Source organism: Staurois parvus, unplaced genomic scaffold (assembly GCF_062004578.1).
Source record: "Staurois parvus isolate SC_StPar_1 unplaced genomic scaffold, SC_StPar_1.0 ptg001284l, whole genome shotgun sequence".
Classification (NCBI taxonomy): domain Eukaryota; kingdom Metazoa; phylum Chordata; class Amphibia; order Anura; family Ranidae; genus Staurois; species Staurois parvus.
The window spans coordinates 1,312,367-1,334,920 of NW_028319080.1; the positions used below are offsets into that span (position 1 = coordinate 1,312,367).

At 42.5% G+C, this 22,554-nt stretch overlaps 1 protein-coding gene across 1 annotated transcript; it reads right to left on the reverse strand.

The window, feature by feature from the left end:
• Positions 1-3,323: 3,323 nt before the first annotated feature.
• LOC149437608 (uncharacterized) lies at positions 3,324-21,878 on the reverse strand. Its single transcript, XM_089660879.1, has 4 exons — positions 21,794-21,878; positions 16,014-16,130; positions 11,177-11,326; positions 3,324-5,999 (listed from the first exon to the last, which is right to left on the reverse strand). Exons 1-4 carry the CDS (start codon positions 21,822-21,824, stop codon positions 4,948-4,950), a joined length of 1,350 nt encoding a protein of 449 aa, XP_089517005.1. The 5' UTR covers positions 21,825-21,878; the 3' UTR covers positions 3,324-4,947.
• Between the last annotated feature and the right edge of the window lie 676 nt (positions 21,879-22,554).

Consider the following 22,554-nt stretch of genomic DNA (forward strand, 5'->3'; position numbering starts at 1 on the left):
GACAGAGGCTGCAGTCCTGGAACTGAAGAGAGGTACGAGGCACAGGCCACTGGTAAGGCAAGTATGCTACCTCTTCTATTGCAGAGGAACTGCCATTTTGATTCGTTTGGAGACCAGACAGGTTCTCTTAACCGCAGTAAACAAGGTAAAAGGCACTCAGAAAACTACTTTAAAAATGTTATATATGACCCCCCCGTTATAGAGCGTGTTCCTATTTGGGTAAAATCATCAATAACCGTCATTCAGTTCGTTAATAATGCACATGCTGAATGTTTCAGCTGTTTTTAGGCAATGCGAGGGAAAAACTCAATTGCACACATTATTCAGCATGCTGGAAGACATATGCAGCAGAGATCACAGGCTTCCACAATTCAACTTTACACATTGCTAAACATTCAGCATTAAAAACCATTTTATCTGCCAAAAGGATTCATAATTCTTCAGCCAGTCTTGCAATCCAGGCACCCACCTATGGAGCACAAAATGAATGTCTGCTGATTGGACAATGAAGAAACCTGAGCATGCTGATGAGGTCATCACTCATGCTCTCCTTCTCAGCAAGCTCCATGACTTGATGGCCCCTCCAGTTTCAGGTGTAAGAATTGAGGTGCGGAGCATTTCAGAACAGACAGATTTGGGTACTTACACTTGCAGTTTTTAATTGATAAACTTTTGCCTTAAATTATAGTATTTTTCCAATAAACTAGAGGTCGGGATTTTTACCAATACTATGGTCACAATTGCCTCTTATTGGCTAACCGTCAAATGACTTTTTTTAAAAAACATTAATATGATTGTAATATTTCTGTGTATTTTAAATTTTTCACATAAATGTTCCAGTTATCAGCCTGCAGACGTTCCTATACAACTACTTGCACTCCGGGTGATTTATCTCCCTTCATGACCAGGTCATTTCTTTAGCTATATGGAGGTGCACTACTTTAACTGACCATTGCACGGTCATGCAACACTGTACCCAAATTATTATTTTTTTTCCACAGAAATAGAACTTTCCTTTGGTGGTATTTGATGACCACTGGGTTTTTGTTATTTTTTTGCACTATAAAAAAAAAAATTCTAAATTTTCTGTCTTTTTTTTACTTTTTGCTATAAAACATTTCCCCTAAATTTAAAAAAAAGGTATTCTGCTACATGTCTTTGGTAAAAAAAAATCCCAATAAGTGTATATTCATTTGTGTGAAAATTATAGCAAATGACAGTATATACTGGATTTGTTTTTTTACACTAGTAATGGCGACGATCAGCGACTTACACCCCTGTCACATCAAACCAAACTTTGCAACCGTGTGACTTCACTGTAAGTTGTACGATTTCAAAGTCCGATGACATGCCAATTTCAGGTGCGATTTGCAAGGCATCTGACACAGATGTCTATGCAAATCACAACAAAAGTAGTGCATGTACTACTATAGAAATTGGTGTGACTCCGACCAAGTCAGAACCGCACCGAGATAACCACTCTAATTGTGGACAATAGGGTGACTTGGCATGCGATTTGCAAGTTGCATGGCATGCAAATCGCATGCCAATTCACATACAGTGTGACCGGGGACTTTCAGTGGGGTAGTGATAGTGTGGCGGCAATCAGACACTGACACTGGGTGGGAACTGCCTAACTTCCAACATCTCCAGTGCCATTAACATAGTGACCAGTGCTAATAAAAAAAGCACTGTCAGTGTACTAATGACAATGTGCAGGAAGGGGTTAACATCTGGGGTGATCAAAGAGTTAACAGTGTGCTGTTAACTATGCAATGTAAGTAAAGCGATCTCCCCTGCTGAGCTATTGCTGATCGGCTGCTGGTTTTCCAGCATGCCCATTTGACAGAAGCTGGACAGGCTGCTGTACACACGGGTCGATTGTCGGATGGTTTCTGTTGAACTGGCCGATTCTTGGCCCTTGTGTACCAGCCTTTAGAGATGAAAATGAATTCACCCACCTAGGCTCCTGGCACTGATGTAAACAGGCCCTATTTCAAGTCTTCAGGGCCTTCTAGCTATGACAACCTCAGAAGGATTGTCCACACCCAGCTCCTAAATTTTTTTATAATTGCAAGTGCATGTCTGTAGCCGCAAAGCCCTTTCCATAGCATATGTGGGCATTTAGATCTCCTTGCAGCATTTGCACTCAAAACATGATTTTAAGTGAAGTGTAAAAAAGATCCCATTCAGCTGCCGTGAATGTAAACTGCATTTAGATTTAAGGAGCCCCATTAATTACCATATTTTTCGCTCCATAAGACACACTTTTTTCCCCCCAAAAAAGGGGGGAAAATGTCAGTGCGTCTTATGGAGCGAATATGGAGCGGCCGGTCCGCTCTGCAGCGGGACCTTACCTGCTCCTCTATCCAGCGGCGCGCTGTCTTCCCGGCTTCTGTAGTGTGGGCGCTCGGCTTGACAGCCGGGTGCCCAGTGCGCATGCGCAAGAAGCGGTGCTCTTTGTGAATGGTAAGGCGGCACCTGGGACACATGAAAGGTCCCAGAAGCCACCGGACCAATCACAAAGTGCAGTGCTTCTCGCTCATGCGCACTGGGCACCCGGCTGTCAAGCCGAGCGCCCACACTACAGAAGCCGGGAAGACAGCGCGCCGCTGGATAGAGGAGCAGGTAAGGTCCCGCTGCAGAGCGGACACTAACTAAAGAACAACTCCACGGAAGTAAGAGCGGGTACCTGTCAAATTCAGGTACCCGCTCCCCCCACCCTCTCCAAAGGTCAGCAGTCATCTCCTGTACTGTGTCCGCAGTCTCTGGTCATCTCCTGTACTGTCCGCAGTCTCTGGTCATCTCCTGTACTGTGTCCGCAGTCTCTGGTCATCTCCTGTACTGTGTCCGCAGTCTCTGGTCATCTTCTGTACTGTGTCCGCAGTCTCTGGTCATCCCTGTACTGTCCGCAGTCTCTGGTCATCTCCTGTACTGTCCGCAGTCTCTGGTCATCTCCTGTACTGTCCGCAGTCTCTGGTCATCTCCTGTACTATGTCCGCAGTCTCTGGTCATCTCCTGTACTGTGTCCGCAGTCTCTGGTCATCCCTGTGCTGTCCGCAGTCTCTGGCCATCTCCTGTACTGTGTCCGCAGTCTCTGGTCATCTCCTGTACTGTGTCCGCAGTCTCTGGTCATCTCCTGTACTGTGTCCGCAGTCTCTGGTCATCTCCTGTACTGTGTCCGCAGTCTCTGGTCATCTCCTGTACTGTGTCCGCAGTCTCTGGTCATCTCCTGTACTGTGTCCGCAGTCTCTGGTCATCTCCTGTACTGTGTCCGCAGTCTCTGGTCATCTCCTGTACTGTGTCCGCAGTCTCTGGTCATCTCCTGTACTGTGTCCGCAGTCTCTGGTCATCTCCTGTACTGTGTCCGCAGTCTCTGGTCATCTCCTGTACTGTGTCCGCAGTCTCTGGTCATCTTCTGTACTGTGTCCGCAGTCTCTGGTCATCCCTGTACTGTCCGCAGTCTCTGGTCATCTCCTGTACTGTCCGCAGTCTCTGGTCATCTCCTGTACTGTCCGCAGTCTCTGTTCATCTCCTGTACTGTCCGCAGTCTCTGGTCATCTCCTGTACTATGTCCGCAGTCTCTGGTCATCTCCTGTACTGTGTCCGCAGTCTCTGGTCATCCCTGTGCTGTCCGCAGTCTCTGGCAATCTCCTGTACTGTGTCCGCAGTCTCTGGTCATCTCCTGTACTGTGTCCGCAGTCTCTGGTCATCTCCTGTACTGTGTCCGCAGTCTCTGGTCATCCCCTGTACTGTGTCCGCAGTCTCTGGTCATCTCCTGTACTGTGTCCGCAGTCTCTGGTCATCTCCTGTACTGTGTCCGCAGTCTCTGGTCATCTCCTGTACTGTGTCCGCAGTCTCTGGTCATCTCCTGTACTATGTCCGCAGTCTCTGGTCATCTCCTGTACTGTCCGCAGTCTCTGGTCATCTCCTGTACTGTGTCCGCAGTCTCTGGTCATCTCCTGTACTGTGTCCGCAGTCTCTGGTCATCTCCTGTACTGTGTCCGCAGTCTCTGGTCATCTCCTGTACTGTGTCCGCAGTCTCTGGTCATCTCCTGTACTATGTCCGCAGTCCATTGGTTCAGAATATTTTTTTGCTGTTTTCTGCCTCTAAAACCTAGGTGCGTCTTATGGAGCGAAAAATACAGTAATATGCATATTTCAGTGGGGGCATTGCCAGAAAGTATAGTATGCTGTGAATGAGTGAAGTATTTTTTTTTTTTTTTTTCACAAAAATTCTAAATTGTTCTACTAAAACAGTATTGGGATTTTTGTGATCTATTTAAAAGCTTTAATAAAAAAATGTAACAGTTCCACTTCAAATTGACCCCATCAGCATCATCACTCACCTTTCCGGTTGGTGTTGTGTTAAAGTAAAACTATTTTTTAGTTTTGGACAGGAAGGAGAAGGATTAGAACACCAGTCAGGTTTTTATTTTCTGTCTGTGGGAGATTCGCCCTCTCTTTTTGGCCTGTTTACCATCGTCATTGAAAGTGAAAATAAAACCCAAATTTTGGGTTGTCCCCAGAAAGGTAATAGAGGGGAAATCTTCCAATGGGGACACTAGATCTGGCAACCCTGGGGCCCCAACGGATTCCTTTAATTTGCAGGGATTTTCACTTCCCGTTTTGGCTATGGGACAGAACGTGAAGGTAAATCTCCCCAATGAGACAAAGCCGGCAAAGAACCAGACTGCCCAGCAGGTTCACACTATCTGACACAAAGTGTTGAAAAGCTGCAGTGATGAACAGTGTCACCCAGAAAACATTATATACCTGTTTCTCCTGATGTGCAATGAGCCTATTTGCACATCTCATTAATAAGTACAGATAGACACTGAACCTCTGCTGAGAGACAATAGAAAGCATCATCAAAAACTGAGGGTCACAAGCAACAGATTGGGGACCACTGATTTTCAACCTGCTACAGAGAAGTTCCCTGATTCGTCACAGGATAATATACGTTGGTAGCTCATCATTCGCTGCCACGCACTGTACGATCTCTCCTTCATTGCGGTGTGTTTCTCTGTGTCGAACAACATCAAATTCATTGGCGAAGCATCTGCCACATTCAGGGCAATCAAAGGGTTTTTCCCCAGAGTGCGTTTTCAGATGGCGGGTGAGTGCTGACGTTTGTCGAAAGCATTTTCCGCACTCAGGGCAGGGAAATGGGCGTTCCCCGGTATGAGTGCGGAGGTGCCGAATCAGGCAGCCATTATACAGGAAGCACTTGCCACACTGCCGGCACACGTGGGGCCTCTCCATGCTGTGGCTCCTGATGTGTCGGTCGCAGGTGGCTTTTATGGTAAACAATTTCTCACATTCCGTACAGGGGTACAGGACCTCCCCGGCGTGCAGGCGAAGATGCATCTCGTAATTTTCCCGCTTCTTGAACGATTTGTCGCACTGCGGACAAGGAATGGGCTGGTCTTTGATGTGGATGGTTTTATGACGGTCCAAGCGAGACTTGGTGCCAAATGATTTGCCGCATTCAGAACACTCCCAGGAATTTTCAACATTGTGTATTTTCATATGAACTTCTAGAGCGGACTGAGAGTTAAAAAAATGTCCGCACACAGGGCATACCTTCAGCTTCTCCTCCTTGTGATGCACAACGTGCTCGTCCAGGTCATTTTTTTCACGAAAACATTCACCGCAATCAGCGCAAACAAAGAATTCTGGCTTGTGGACGGCTTGGTGGTCATCTGAGATGTTGACAGGTGTTCCCTGACCTGTAGGCCGATTTGACATTTCCACAACAGGTTTTTTGTCGTTTGTAGTGGTAGAAGTCTCTACTGCCTGATTATCAGATTTCTTCTGTGGGGAAGGTTTGGTTTCCTTGTGATCTGTCTTTTGAGGAGATCCCGTGTCACTGCTTCCATCACCGGTAGTCTGGTTGTTAACCATGACCCTCTTCACACACCAGACGTTTACTTGGCTCTCTCCTGAAGGACCGCAACTGGTCTGTACTGGGGTGATGACATCCTCAATGATCCAGTCTGTATAGGACAGAAAGAGAAATCTTAGTGGTTGAATTACCCATTATAAGTCAGGGTGATTACATCATTTTAATTTATATAGTGGTTTTCTCTAAAAGTTCTACTAAACTCGGGACCCTGCATTCACTATATCCGGTCTCCCCGGACCCTGCATTCACTATATCTGGTCTCCCAGGACCCTGCATTCACTATATCTGGTCTCCCCGGACCCTGCATTCACTATATCTGGTCTCCCACTGTGCAATTATTTTAGTAAATATAAACTGCTAAATACCTTTTCTCATCAGCAGTATATAGCAGTCTTATGACTTCTATCAGTACCCAACAGAGCACTGGTAAAAGCTTGCAGGGGGACCTTTCTCCTTCCCTGATTGTCATATGAAGCTGCATAACCCCTGAACCTCTGGACAGCACTGATTGGCCCTGTGCTGATCACATGCACTCTCCCAAAAAAAAGAAAAACTCTCTAGCAACACACACCAAACTGAGCATGTGCAGCTTACCCTCAATGCTCTGTTCTATCAGCAGATGGATTGGGGACTGTAGCAGAAAGGGAGGTTCAGAGAAGGCAGGATCAAAGCCTTTTTACATAAAGCGGAGGATTAACCCCTTAGGTTCCTCAGGGAGTATAACAAGCATGCTGTAGAGCATATACAGACTGATTTTACTGTTGTGGGTTTAGTAACACTAACCGTTTTTTCTACTTTCTCTATGTGATTAAAGCAAAATGGAAAATGTAACATTTTCTCTCTTAAGGCCTCGTACACAGAGCGAGAGGTTAAAAAAATACAACAACATAAAACGCCATTATTATCCACCAGGGGAGCCACAGTTGGTATGTGCAGAGTCAGAAAAGTGAATGGTTGCTCACGTTTGTACTTAGATATATGCCAGTGCTTTGGTGAATATTACTTATAAAAAGGTACTTATATAGCGCCGTCAATTTACGCAGTGCTTTACACATATATATTGTACATTCACATCAGTCCCTGGGGTGTACAATCTATAGAATAGATGTAAATACACACATGTGCATATGACATATTTCCTGAAAGCGGAATTTCCCTGATCAAGAAATACATCATATCCACGTTTCTTCTGATGCACCAAAGTATTGTCGTACTTTATATCCAAACACAAGTGAATGCCATTCACTTCTATGGTCAGCTGTACGCGCCACCTGCAGCCCACTTGACGGGGCAAAAACAGCCCTCATTTTTTGCTAGTAAATTATTTTCAGCCTCTCACAGTTCATATGCACGAGGCCTTAGGCTTAGTTTAGGAGAGGATGGGGGGGGTGTAAAAATAGGTACTTGAGCTGTGTTTTAACCACCCCCTTTAAGCAAAACTTTGGTAACATCCACACGGTGAAGAGCAGTCTCTTTGGGGTGCTTAGGAGCAGTACAGGAGACAAAGACTATGTCTTGATGAAGGTAGAAATTACATACCACCTTTGTACAAAGTTAGGTCTTGGGTGCAAGACTACTTTGTCTATGTAAAGGATCAGGAATAGCTCCTTACAAGGGAGAACCTCTAGTTCAGACACATCTGACAGATCTAACAGCCACTAGGAAGGCCACTTTGCAGGAAAGATCATCCCCCAGTTCCTGTTGTCTAAACCAAGAAACAAATCAAATTGAATAAAAGGAATTACAAGGGAAAACAAAGCCAGAGGTTTTCGGAAGAAAATGGACAAGGCTGACACCTGTCCCTTAAGAGTACTTAAGGCCACATTCTGGTCAAGTGCCAATGGCAGGAAAACCAGAATGTGAGGCATAGAGAAATCTGTGGGACTGAAATGCCTGTGTTCACACCAGACAAAGAAGGATTTCCAGGTACAATAGTACATTTTTCTGGAATTGGTTTTGAGAAATATGGGAATGAAAAAAAAACGGAGACACAGCCGTCCTTCAAGAAATGGGTTTCAGCGGCCATGCCATTAAAGCCAGCGGCTGGGAAGCAGAATAGAACAGATGGCCCTCAGAATGAAGATCTGGCCTGTCTGGAACGTCTAGAAGTTTGAGTATGTTTGTGCACCAGTTCGGTACAATGAAAATCACCAGTTTCTTCTCTTGCTCTATATTAACCGGTTCCCGCCTGGCCTATGGCCGAATGGCGGCCAGAAAAAACCCTCACCATTCCGGGTGGACACCATATGGCGGCCTTTCGGCATGCGCAGTTTGCACGCCTGAAGAGCCGCGCAGCGGCGCGATCTGTCACCGGCAGTGTACCTCAGACACGGCCGATGACAGATCTGAGTACCAGCCCCGTTGCCGGTACCATGTGACCTGCTGTGACCAATCGCAGCAGGTCACATGACAGTTGTATACAATGGATGGCTTCATTCATGCCATCCATTGTATACAAGTGTGTCTAGCTGTGAATGGTCACAGCGATCACATGCACAAGCTGGGCCAATCACAGTCCAGCTGTGTCATTTGATAAGCCGTGGCCAAATCACAGGTAAGCACAAAAAAAAACAAAAACCCCTGAATGAATCGATGTCATTCAGGTAAATGCTTGCTTATAGCAAAGTGATTCTTGGCTATAAGTAAATTGTGTATACAAAAAAAAAAACTACTGATCACTTCCCCAAAGTAGTACAGTGTTACTATGGTAACATTGTACTACTTTGGTCATAGTGAAATATGAAAAAAAAAAAATCTTAAAAAAGAAAAAAATTTAATAAAAAATTAAAAATAATGAAAAAATATTTTTTCAAAAATGATGTATAATTTTTTTTTTCATACTGTCACCAGTCAGTGTCCCTGATCACCGCCATGCCAGTTATATGATGACGCTGTACTGCACTGGTGACAGTATGTAAAAAAAAAAAAAAAAAAAGAAGTGAAAATTATTTTTTTCATTTTTTCATTTTCCGAAAAAAAAGACAAAAAAAACACAACTTCAAAAAAACTCGCCATGCCTCTTATAAAGTACGTCGGACTGTCTACTTTGCAAAAAGGGGTCATTTGGGGGATATTTGTGCTGTTCTGACATTCTTGGACCTCAAGAAATTAGATTGGCCGTCAGTACTTCAGGATTGATCAATATTCAGATCTATACCATAGTTTGTGAACTCTATAACTTTCCTACAAAGTAAAAAATACATCCTAATTTGGGTTATTTTCACCAAAGACATGTAGTAGAATACATCTCGGCCTAAATTTATGAAGAACAATTATTTATTTGTAAACCTTTATAACAGAAACAAAGAAAACCGTGTATTTTTTTTTTAAATTTCGGTCTTTTTTTGTTAATTTAGCAAAAAATAAAAACCTCGGCGGTGATTAAATACCACCAAAAGAAAGCTCTAGTTGTGTGAAGAAAATGATAAAATTTTAGTTTGGGTACAATGTTGTATGACCGCGCAATTGTCATTCAAAGTGTGAGAGCGCTGAAACCTGAAAAATGGCCTGGGCAGGAAGGGGGTAAAAGTGCCCGGTATGGAAGCAGTTAAGGTGCAGTTGAGACAGAATTCACACCAGAGGAAAGGCATGCATACACTGGAACAGGGTCCAGGGAATTATCAGGACATCTGAAGCCAGTGCTAGTGGATCCTTGGTCCTGGCTCCAAACAGAGGTAACTTCTTGCACTTTGAGGCCAGGATGTCTACATCTCATTTCTGACATATGAGACTGACGAAATTGGGATGAATGGCCATTCACTTTGGTCCAGGCGGTGATGACTGTTATCTGAACTCCAAGTGCCCACTCCTGAAATGTGAACATGCGGGCGGGAAGGGATGGACATGGTTTCTCTGCCCATGAGATGATCGGACTTACTTTTATTGATGTAGGCAACAGTCATGGTGTTGACCAATTGTTTCCTGATCGGATGACCCTGAAGGGGGGGGGGGGTTCAGTGATTCAGAGTCAGTTTTATCACTCTAAGCTCCAGGGTGTTGACAGGGAGCTTGGCTTCCTTGGGCAATAATGTTAACGGAAATGTGAGGGACTGGAACACTCCTCACCCGCCTATGAGGCTGGCATCAGATATCACCCTCAATGGCTTCCCCATTGTCAAGGCTGGACTGGAAATTCAGCAAGCTAGAGAGTTTCTTTCTTGACTAGAGAGGAACATAGGAAGGTCAAGAGAAGGAGTGTGTTTGTTCTAGTGAAAAAAAAAAAAAAAAAGATGTTGAATTTGAAGAAGCCTTGAATTGAATGAAGGGACAACCTAAAAGGAGGCCACCATGAGGCTCAGAACTCTCAGTGAATCTCTCTGTGAGGGTCTCTGATCTTAGGGACTGAGTTTTGACTTTGAAGAGGACATCTGAGGAGAGCAACGGGGCACTTTTTTCTTTTTTGAGAAACCCCTCGAGGAAGGGGGTTTAGAAACCTTCCTTTTTGGAAGAAGTACTTTTCCTCCTATGGCACCTTTGATGAATTTATAAACTGCCTCACCAAATAGACTCCTTGTTTCAATGCCACAAGAGTCTGTGCATATGGATACAAATGAGAGCCATGCTGAATATCTGTGCTATGACTTTTTTTTAGGGCATAAACACTAAACTGTAAGGCAGAGGACAGTGTCGGAAAGTGCACCGCCAAGGTTCAACCCTGCAAGACAGGATTCCTGCTGGTTGGTCATTTCCCTAGTCCAATCAGCTGCGGTCTGGGTGACAGATAGCTGGTTGCAGAGCTGGGCCTGCAATGTAAATCACTTCAGCCCTGTAGGACATACCCATACATCCTCATGTTGAATTTGCTGTATAGGGATCAGATCCCAGTACAAATATTTTTAACCGGCAATGGGCTTTCTTGGAGAAGTAATCTGAGCAGCTCTACAGCTGGGCAATTACTTCTACAGGACACAAGCACCATCCGGTTCAGCAAAGTCAACTTAAAGCCGAGTGGAAATGTATTGGTCGAACAATGACTTCAGCCTATTAGATGCAGTCACCGTTCAGCGGCACCACTGTGTTCAGGCAGTCGCAAGTGCTTAACTACAATAGCCAGCAATGGAGATCCCTCCATCCATGCTAACATGCTGTAGATCCAGCACTGGTCAGAAATACGTACAGGCAAAATATTCTGTAGAACAGTTACCTGGTTCCTAGAGAAATTAGGATACAGATATATACAACTACAATATATGTAAACTGCGGACACAACCAGTTAATACACAAAACATATTCAGAGGCCATTTATATAAAGCAGTTATTAGTTCATACCATCAGGATCAGCGTTGTTGGTTTTAGTCTGCGGGGCCCCACGTGGAACACCAGAGCTGGTTACAGATTTTGGGGCCACATGTGGAGCACTGGAGCTGGTGACAGTTTTTTTGTGTTTTTTGTGGTTTTGGCTTTGTGTCCATTTGTCACCTAAAAAAAAAAAACACATCTAAATATGAAACAATTTTTCAAACTAAAATTATATCTAAATCTTTCAATACTCGAGCCTCAAAAATCCTACTGCACTGCTTCCCATGCAGAAAAAAAAAAAAAAGGAAACATTTCCCCCACACCCTTTTGTTGTAGGCACTTAGCAGTTAGGGATGCACCGAAATTTCGGCCACCGAAACATATCGGCCGAAAATAGCTGTATCAGCATTTTGCCAACAGGAAAAATTTAGCCGATACAGCTGCCAATACAGGGGACTGTGTGTACTGCAGATATGAGGGGGGTGGGGTGGACTCATGCAACAGAGAAAGGCAGGAGAGGAGTGTATACAGTGACCGGCTGTCACTATATGTCAGTGCTGGTTTTTAAATGCAATTTGCTGGGGGGGTTTTTTCTTCACTATAGCTCAAAGAATCAGCTGTCACTTTTCACCAGCTAAAAGAAACAAAGTTTTAGTTACTTTCCGGAGCTAAACTGCTGAAGAAAGAAAAAAAGCCAGCAATTGCATTTAAAAACTGGCACTGACATATAGTGACAGCCAAAGAGGGAGCCTCTCTGTATACACTGCTCCCTTCCTGCCCCCTCCTTGCACGCACTGCCTCTCCTCCCCCCTACAAAGATGGCCTGTCACTCATATGCTATCACATTGTGGACTATTGGTCCCCTATGTGATAGCAATAAAATCATAAGTTAAAAAAAAAAAAATACATGAAAGTAGAAAAAAAATACAAAAAAAAAATAAAAAAAAAAATTTGGAGCCTCCCCACCCCCACATACGCAGACATTTCATTTTCGGTTCGATTTCGGCCACATGCATTCTGAATTTTCGGTATCGGTTTCGGCAGCAGAATTCTCATTTCGGTGCACCACTATTAGCAGTGGGGGTGCTTTTCTCCTGCAAACAGTGACCTGCTCTCTGTTCCATAGCTCTGTCCTTCCCCTACTACTACTATTAGTGAAGCTGCTCAGTCATGAGCTTACATTAAGTGGGGAAGGGCAGGAAAGCAATCAGAAAGAAATGCACCTTGATATCGAGTATACAGGTGATGGTGGTATCAGAACACAGCCAACATTTTTTTATTCTGCCTATTTTCCCACCTGCAGGTTTGCGATAAACTAAAGGTACATATAAAACCACAAGTTAAATCCACTTATTTAAAGCTGACGTGTACTAAACTACAAATGCAGTATCTTCCCTTGTTCCCCCGCCCCTCTTGAATAATACGCAAATAAAATTAGTGGCGCACCAAAATGAAAATTTTGTACCAAAACCAAAATTTCAGGACGCACTTGGATGAAAACCAAAACCGAAATGTACAGTTTTAAAAAAAATATATATTTTTTAATAAACAATTGTATTGTGTTTTTAATTAATATCATCCATGTAAATGAATATGAATTTAAAAAATATAATCCAATAATGTAGAATAACTTGACAGTAACACAAAAATTGGACAGAAAATAAAATTATATATATATATAAAAAATCAAAAAACTTGATTAGAGGCATTTTTGCATTGCAGTCAACAGGAGGCGTTTTTGCATTGAAGTCAATGGGTTGCAATTTTGCACTTAAGTCAATAAGTAGCAATTGTGCATTGAAGCCAATTATCATTATTGCCATCTTTTTTTTTTTTTTTAAATCAGCAAAAAGCCAATAATACTATTTTAGGCGCTCAATATAATCGGTGTATCACTAAATAAAATGTTCAATCAAATCATTTTGTATTTTGTTTTCAAGGGAAAACCTCACTGAGATCCAGTGATATTATCACTGGGTCTGTCTGCTGCTCTTTGCTACAAGTCTGGTAGGAGGCTCCAGCAGGCACACAAAAACATCACTTCACTTTTGCCTTGGATATTCTTTCAACACTATTTTATGAAAGAACACATTCCTGGCATCCCATAAGATGTGCATGCGTAAGAGTGCATATCTAAAAAGAGATGCCAGGGGTGCGTTCTTTCATTTTGTTAACAAAATAATTGATGGCAGAAAAAGACAAAAAAAAATAGTCGTGAGAGGTGGGCAACAAGTGTATTGATCAGGAAGAGAGGTTAGAAGAGAGATAGTCAATCAGACACGGAATGAAGGAGTGCTTTAAAATAGCTGCTGCAGCTTCAACAGGTTATATTGTGGAGACACAAGTTTGCAGGGAACGTAGAGTAATCTGTTTCAACATATAAGAGGACTTGCTACAAGTGTGGGAAAAAAAAAAAAAAGTAAAGCTGGAGTTCAGATTTACTCATTACAGTCTAACTCCAGCTTTGTATCACAAGTTTGCAAAAATGGATTATTCCTGCACTCAGAAATGTGATTGCTGTCAGCTGTGTATAAACTGTGTACAGCATCAGCCATATATAGTGTTGTGTCTTGTCAGCTGCACAGGGAATTTCCCTTACTCTCCACAAACAAAATGTATTTGGGCTGAGCATTGCTCAACCATTCACAGGAAACCTTGGATTTTTAAATGACTGAATACAAGGCTTCCTCTGATTGGCTGAGATATGGATTGTGACATCATCTGCCTGCTTCTCCACCTCAGCCACTAAGAGCAAGCCTTGTATTCCTTCATAAAATTCCAAGGGCTCCTGTAAACAGCTGAGCAGCACTTGATTTTGTTCTGTGAACAGAACTAAAATCTTTGTATTGCTGCAAGAACGAAGTGCTGCCTACAATATGTAGCTGAGGCTCCATACATTTCTGACACCAGCCACATTTCTTAGTGAAGGAAATCGTTTGGGTTAGCTTGGCCCCAACTAGTTAAAGTGATAGCAAAGTTGGAATTAGACTTTAAAGGTTTTAAAAGCTGAACTCGAAGCAGATTAAACACACATATGGGAGCCATTCTAGCTGTAAGGATTTGCATTTATGTCCATCCAGCTCTGAGATTTACACAGCTTTGCCATGCAGCCTTTTATGGCAGGACAGAAGACCTAAATTTATTCCGTCAGTTTACGAACATTTACAGGTCTGTGACTGGACAGCGAACAGAGAAGCATTAGATGATCTGTCACTCTGCTCTCTCCTATCAGAATGCTTTTGAACTGCAGTACAACTGATCGGCTCGTTGTGCAGGTCCTCACACTACAAAGCTGTGGGCAAATTTAAAGGCAGCCAGTGTTACAACAGGAACCTGATAACAACTAGCACATGAAACTTCTAAGTGTGCTGCTGATCCTTTACTAGCCAGTCAAAGTCCGCTATTTTAGTAACCCCTTTGTTAATGGCTCTACTCTTTGGGATGCACCCAGGCTCTATCCATTTTGTGACATTTTATTGGCTGCATTATGTAATTAAAATGCATACATTCAGGTATACTGGCTGCTGAAATCACCCAAACATGACATAAGTGCTCATCATACACAGTGCAGTTATAGAAGTGAGCACATTGGAAGGATCTATGATTTTTGTCCAACCAAAAAACTTTATTCTTGGCTTTGGATAGGTTAGAAAAGGATTCAAATCCTTCAGATATTTACTGCTATCCAGGGCTCTATAACCCCTGGTTTCCCATCTGTGCGGAAGTGTGGGCCACGATTTGCGTGAGCACGAGAGCCCATTCATTTGAATAGGCTCCCCTGCCATGGGACACGTGGAGGTTCCCAGTACAATTGCGATTTCCAGTGCAGGCGGTGTGCCATTAGGATGAATGGCACCCGCCTGTGGGTCCCGCATTCCTCTGTGTGGATGGTGCGGCTGCAGGTCCCGCGGTGGCACCACCTGCAGACATGTGAACCAGGGGTAAGAGGGATTCCCCTGTCAGACGTTCTATTTCTGTGTCCCAGTTAGATTTCCGCTCATATAGTAGTGAATAAGTGTTGATAAACCTTACATCCAAAATTAATCAAAAGTCCCTCAAAGTCATTATCACCAATAGTAATCAATGTCCACTACAAAAAATTGCAACCAAAAATAATAATCCACTCCAAGAAGATGAACAGCACTTCTTTCAACGCATCCACCTCAAAAAAAAAGAAAATTCATATAGTGCATTTCACTTTTTTTCACTTATTTTTCACTTGGTTCACTAAGTCACTGTATGATTTATATAAAATCTATAGAAAGTGTATTTATTTATATAAAAAAAAGGGTAATGCACTATATGAATTTTCTTTTTTTTTGAGGTGGATGCGTTGAAAGAAGTGCTGTTCATCTTCTTGGAGTGGATTATTATTTTTGATTGCAATTTTTTGTAGTGGACATTGATTACTATTGGTGATAATGACTTTGAGGGACTTTTGATTAATTTTGGATGTAAGGTTTATCAACACTTATTCACTACTATATGGTTTACACATCTTCAGGGGAAGGTGTTGATTGGAGTGTGGGGGAATTATATATAAAAAGTAAATAATTATTTGGGAGGTGGTTGTTATATAAAAGATTTCCCCTCATGTCTAGCAGTAGATTTGTCAGCAGGACAGTAAGTGAGGGGAAATGGATGTCAGTAAAAACTTGACACACATCCTACTCTTTCCCCACTACACCCAAAACAAAATACACCTTTAAAGCTTAATTTTCCAGATGAACAGGACAACTGTCACTTTAAAAGGGTCATGTAGGAAGTTTCTGGACAGCAGTCAGATTTTAGTATCTTCTGGCACAAGCAGCTCAACGACTGCTGCAGGATTCACCAGGTATCTCTGCCTAGTCCTAGTGCTACTGACCTGGAGGTTTTGCTTCTTCTTTACAAGACACAAGATCATGTACAGCATAGTCTTCATCTTCATCGTCGTCGTCATCATCAATCGTCACAACGATCTCTGAATCCGAATTCCCATGACCTGGTATATTGTGACATGTAAAAGGGTCAGTACTTGTATACCAATGCCTCCCTGACTGGAATTATAAGCAAAGCGATCCTCTGATGACTGCATAACACATAGGAGGCGGCAAGAAAAATGGGAAATTGTACTCACTGTAAAAATCCTTTTCTCTGCAATCACTGAAGGACACAACCAGATCTTCAGATCATAATGGATGGGTTTGATTAGGCCTCCATCTGCATCACACAGTTCAATTACAGTAGAAGCCAGCAGTATCAGGAACACCACAACCGATAGAAGAAAAAACTGGGCAGGTGCTGTGTATTTCAATGAACTCAGAGAAAAGGATTTTATGGCGAGTAGTAAAATCCCATGTTCTCTTCCATACATTGAAGGACACAGCCGGATCTTCAGATCATAACCAAAGCAGTAGCAGAGACAAAAGAGTGGGCTCTGAAGTAAGAAAACTAAATCAAAAGCAAGGAATTACACCCCGGCACGCAAATCACTGAGTAAAAACTTTCTCACCACAACTGGCATCGGCAGAAACAAACCTGTCACTCTTGTAGAGCTTCGTAAAAGGGTGTATGGATCACCAAGTAGCTGCTTTGCAAACCTGAACAAGAAAAGCAGAAAAAAAATCTAGGTCCTAACTCCTAGGTGCTATGCAAAAAAACTGAATTGTGTGTTGCAGGTGGGGAGTTTGGCCACCAGCAAGGGCAAACCAATGGGTGTTTTTTTTTTCTTTTATATATAAAAATGCAGCGCTGTAAAATGATCAAATCATGCAAATCAACAAAATAATAGTCCTGAAAAGGTGCTCATTAATTCCTAGTGCCAATGGAAAAAAAGCAAACTAACCAGAAGCGCATTTAAAATACGCATGTGTGTAAGAAATCCTGAAGATTCCCCTCTCTCCCTCTGGTCAGAAAATGGATATGTGCTGAAATGGATGACAATAACGCCCTCTTGTGGAAAAACAAAATCCTGCAGGTCAGGAAGCTCCCAGGATAGGATATTCCTCTTCAATGGAACCAGGGCTGGGATTGAAATCACTCTGTGGCTGTGAAATTTGGAGAAAGACCCCTCACAGAGAACACAGAGAGATACTCATAGTGTAGTATATTACTTCAATTTATTTCTAAAAACCAAGTAAAAAACATGTAATCAGGTGGCAAGTGAAAGTGACCCACTGACCCTCTTAAAATTAAAGGTGGCCGCCGGGCCTCCACATGGCACCGGCGGCGTAGTGTCAACGACGTACACAGGCTCCTCCTGACGTGTTTCGTGCGCACGCACTTCTTCTGAGGGAGAGCAAGGACCATGGTCCTGATTACATGTTTTTTACTTGGTTTTTATAAATAAATTGAAGTAATATACTACACTATGAGTATCTCTCTGTGTTCTCTGTGAGGGGTCTTTCTCCCAATTTCACAGCCACAGAGTGATTTCAATCCCAGCCCTGGTTCCATTGAAGAGGAATATCCTATCCTGGGAGCTTCCTGGCCTGCAGGATTTTGTTTTTCCACAAGAGGGCGTTATTGCCATCCATTTCGGCACATATCCATTTTCTGACCAGAGGGAGAGAGGGGAATCTTCAGGATTTCTTACACACATGCGTATTTTAAATGCGCTTCTGGTTAGTTTGCATTTTTTCCATTGGCACTAGGAATTAATGAGCACCTTTTCAGGATTATTATTTTGTTGATTTGCATGATTTGATCATTTTACAGCGCTGCATTTTTATATGTATATGTTTTACTGAGGATTTTTATATGCGTTTATCCTGGATGCTCAGCTGCTGTTTCTTTAAGAGCGCTCACTGTGTCTTTTACCTATACAGCTTTTTTTTTTTTTTTTTTTGTTTCACCTAGCGTCCTGCTCCTGCAGGTGGCATCAACAAACCCATCTTTAATGATCCGAAGATCTGGCTGTGTCTAACAATGATCAGAAGAGAAAGTGGGTTTTACACCAAGTCACTGCACATGTGTGTCCACGGCAGCCTGAGGTTGTGTGCCGAGAATGTGCTCACTGCTCGCTGTCAAAACAATGATCGAGCCGACAGATTATGGCTTATGTTCGAGCCAATCACAGTGGTCACATCATAGAGAAGCCACACCACCTCTTGGGCAATAAAGCCGACTTAAAGGGTCTCTCTCAGGTTTTTATTGCTGTTTGCATGCCTATTAGGATGGTCTCAAAACAGGTTAAGGCACAATCGATGAGAAGAGGTAAAAAAATTTGGAAATGGTTACTTTATCAACCAGATAATAGTTTGCAATCAGAAAATCATTTTGTCTTCTTTTTATTAAAGGCAATTAGGTAGTGTTGGCAATTTATGTAGTGCTATACATATTATTCGTTTATATCAGTCATTGCACTCAAGAAGCTTACAATCTAGGTTCCCTATTCAACATGCATACATATACATTACTGAGGTCAATTTTATATAGGAGCCAGTTAACTTACCAACATGTCTTTGGAGTGTGGGAGGAAACCCACAAAAGCACAGGGAGACTGTGCAAACTCTATGCAGATATTGGGGTCAATTCACTAAGAGTTAAATAACTGAAAAAATGCGGTAAAAAATAGCATGCGGTAAATCTTTTGCAAACATGCAATTCAGTAACAATTTTGCGGTAAATAACTTGTGCAGTAAAATATTAGTATTGCGGTAATTACCACATATTTTCATGCAGTAATTTATCACGTGGTAGCTGGTTGTTAAGGAAGCCGGCACCTGCAAAAACTCATCAGCTGTCAGTGGGTGTCCCACTGACCGCTGAATGTAAACAAACATGCCAGCAATTAAAAATGATTCATACTCTGAATGGTCTAGGGCTGTCAGTGGTGTACCCCAAGGTTCAGTGTTGGGACCCTTACTTTTTAATATATTTATAAATATAGGGTCTGAGATTATAAATCCCATTTCAGTCTTTGAAGATGACACCAAGCTGTGCCATGGAATAACGTCCTTACAGGATGTCTCCAGCTTACAAGCCGACCTCAATGCTCTGTGTAATTGGGCAACTATGTGGCAAATGAAGGTAATGTAGATAAATGTAAGGTTCTGCACTTGGGGGCTAAGAATATGCATGCATCATACATACTGGGGGGGGGTACAACTGGGGGAATCAATGGTGGAGAAAGATCTGGGGGTTCTGGTAGATCACAAGCTTAATAATGGCATGCAATGCCAAGCTGCGGTTTCTAAAGCGAGCAAAATCCTCTCTTGTATTAAAAGAGTTATAGACTCCAGAGAGAGAGATATAATTTCCCGATACAAATCATTAGTAAGACCTCATCTGGAATATGCAGTTCAGTTTTGGGCACCAATTCACAAAAAGAACATTGGGGAACTGGAGAAAGTACAGAGAAGGGCAACCAAACTGATAAGAGGCATGCAGGAGATCAGCTATGAGGAAAGATTAGAGGAACTGAATTTATTCTCTCTTGAGAAGAGGATATTAAGGGGGGATATGATCACCATGTATAATACATAAGGGGGGATATGATCTCCATGTATAATACATAAGGGGGGATATGATCACCGTGTATAATACATAAGGAGGATATGATCTCCGTGTATAATACATAAGGGGGGATATGATCTCCATGTATAATACATAAGGGAGGGATATGATCTCCATGTATAATACATAAGGGGGGATATGATCTCCATGTATAATACATAAGGGGGATATGATCTCCGTGCATAATACATAAGGGGGGATATGATCACCATGTATAATACATAAGGGGGGATATGATCTCCATGTATAATACATAAGGGGGGGATATGATCACCATGTATAATACATAAGGGGGTTATGATCTCCATGTATAATACATAAGGGGGGGATATGATCACCGTGTATAATACATAAGGGGGGATATGATCTCCGTGTATAATACATAAGGGGGGATATGATCTCCATGTATAATACATAAGGGGGGGATATGATCACCGTGTATAATACATAAGGGGGGATATGATCTCCGTGTATAATACATAAGGGGGGATATGATCTCCGTGTATAATACATAAGGGGGGATATGATCTCCGTGTATAATACATAAGGGGGGATATGATCTCCGTGTATAATACATAAGGAGGATATGATCTCCGTGTATAATACATAAGGGGGGATATGATCTCCATGTATAATACATAAGGGGGGATATGATCACCATGTATAATACATAAGGGGGGATATGATCTCCATGTATAATACATAAGGGGGGATATGATCTCCATGTATAATACATAAGGGGGGGATATGATCTCCATGTATAATACATAAGGGGGGGATATGATCTCCATGTATAATACATAAGGGGGGATATGATCTCCATGTATAATACATAAGGGGGGGATATGATCTCCATGTATAAATACATCAGTGGTTCATATAGTGAACTCGGTGTAGAGTTATTCACCCTGAGGTCATCACAGAGGACAAGGGGGCACTCAGAGGACAAGGGGGCACTCAGAGGACAAGGGGGCACTCAGGGGACAAGGGGGCACTCAGAGGACAAGGGGGCACTCAGAGGACAAGGGGGCACTCAGAGGACAAGGGGGCACTCAGAGGACAAGGGGGCACTCAGAGGACAAGGGGGCACTCTTTACGTCTGGAGGAAAACAAATATAATCTCCAAACACGGAAAGGTTTCTTCACAGTGAAAGCTGTGAAAATGTGGAATAGGACTCCCTCAAGAGTTGGTTCTGGCCAGCTCAGTGGATTGCTTTCAAAAAGTCCTGGATTCTTTCCTAGCTACACAAAATACAACTGGATACTAACATTTATAGGTAAAGTTGATCCAGGGGATATCCGATTGTCTCTCATGGGATCAGGAAGGAATTCATCCATACCAGGCTCTTTGGGTATAGTATGAATTTTAAGGAAAACCCCAAACCGAAATTTAATAAAAATTCCTAATAGATTTGGGGTCTGGTATGCCAGGTTTTTGGTTTTTTTTAAATTTTGGCGTGGGGTTCCCCTAAAATACATACCAGACCCATAGGGCTTGGTATGAATTGGGGTGGATCTCCACACTACATCTGAAAAAATACCGCATGTGATAACGCCAGCAAAACCCTGGCAATTGCATCTTTTTTTTTTTTACGGTTTGTGAATGGGTCTAAATAGCTTACTGCATGATTTTTTGCGGTATGTACCGACACATTTTGAATTTGGCGTTAAATACTGCAGAATTGTTTTTTTTATGTTTTGTGAATTGAACTTTTTTTTTTTACCATATAAAATCATTTATGCAAGTGAGTCACGTGACCGTGTTATCTGGTGCGGTAACCTTTACCGAATTGACCCCATTGTCTAGGTTGGGACCTCACTGCAGCAAGGTGGGAGAGCTAATAGCTAAGCTACATTAATGAGATTAAACAGGCCAACGCACTGGACGTCCATGTAAATCCTTGTGGCTCTACTGCCCATGTGCGGACATCAGTATAAAAAAAAAAAAAGACTGGCTGAACACAGTAAGTAAATATGGAGCTGTGGAGAGGGAAGGTTGGTAACAAAATATTCGGTAAACTTTGCTTGGAAGTTTACTCAACCTTTAAAAATGTACTGAAAAAAAAAAAAAAGGTGTCAACATGAATCGTGTATCACACTTGATTAGACATCCCTCATCAAGCTCTCTTTGCACGTATTTTTGATTACCTGGAGAACTGAGGCTCCGGTAGTCCTCCATTTTCACGTCTTTGCACAGACCACCCTGTACGTCTTCTATACAACCCGACAACTGCACAAAAAAAAAAAAATTACAATAAATTAATGAATCAACCAACATTCTTAGGGCTCATTTACAGTGGCTCCACCATCTGAAGACAATCCACATTGGACTGCTCTTCATTGGGAGCATTTGACAGGTGGTGAGGGGGCATTAGATTGCCTCCTCACTGCTTGTTTTAACCCCTAATACCCTGCACCAATGCCACAATCATCCCCCAATGCAGTTGAATGGGTCACATTCAGTGGGTAGTACAACCAGCCGAACGCAACAGCAGAATCATTTTTTTTTTGGCCCAGCTGCATGTACATACCCTCACCCGAAGCTTTTGAAACTTAAGGGGGCAAGGTTGGGGGGCAGTAGGAACATGGCTCAAAAATATGTTTCCCCACACGTGTCAGAAAGGCTTTACAGCTACTGGGAGAACTGAGATCTTGTATCCAAAATATAAAAGGCCATATCATCTCTACCCATTGAGGAAAATGACAATATGCACTATGAGAGGTGGATGAGCTGTAGCTGCAGCATAAGTAATCAGGCCGTGACCATGCAAACTATCACCTCTCGTCTGCTCCTCCTATGCAAGGATTTTTACAAAGAAAATCTTCCTGTCTATTCCACACTGTGTATAACATACATCAAACTTCATAATACAACTGTTCACATAATGAAGTGACTGTGATACACTATG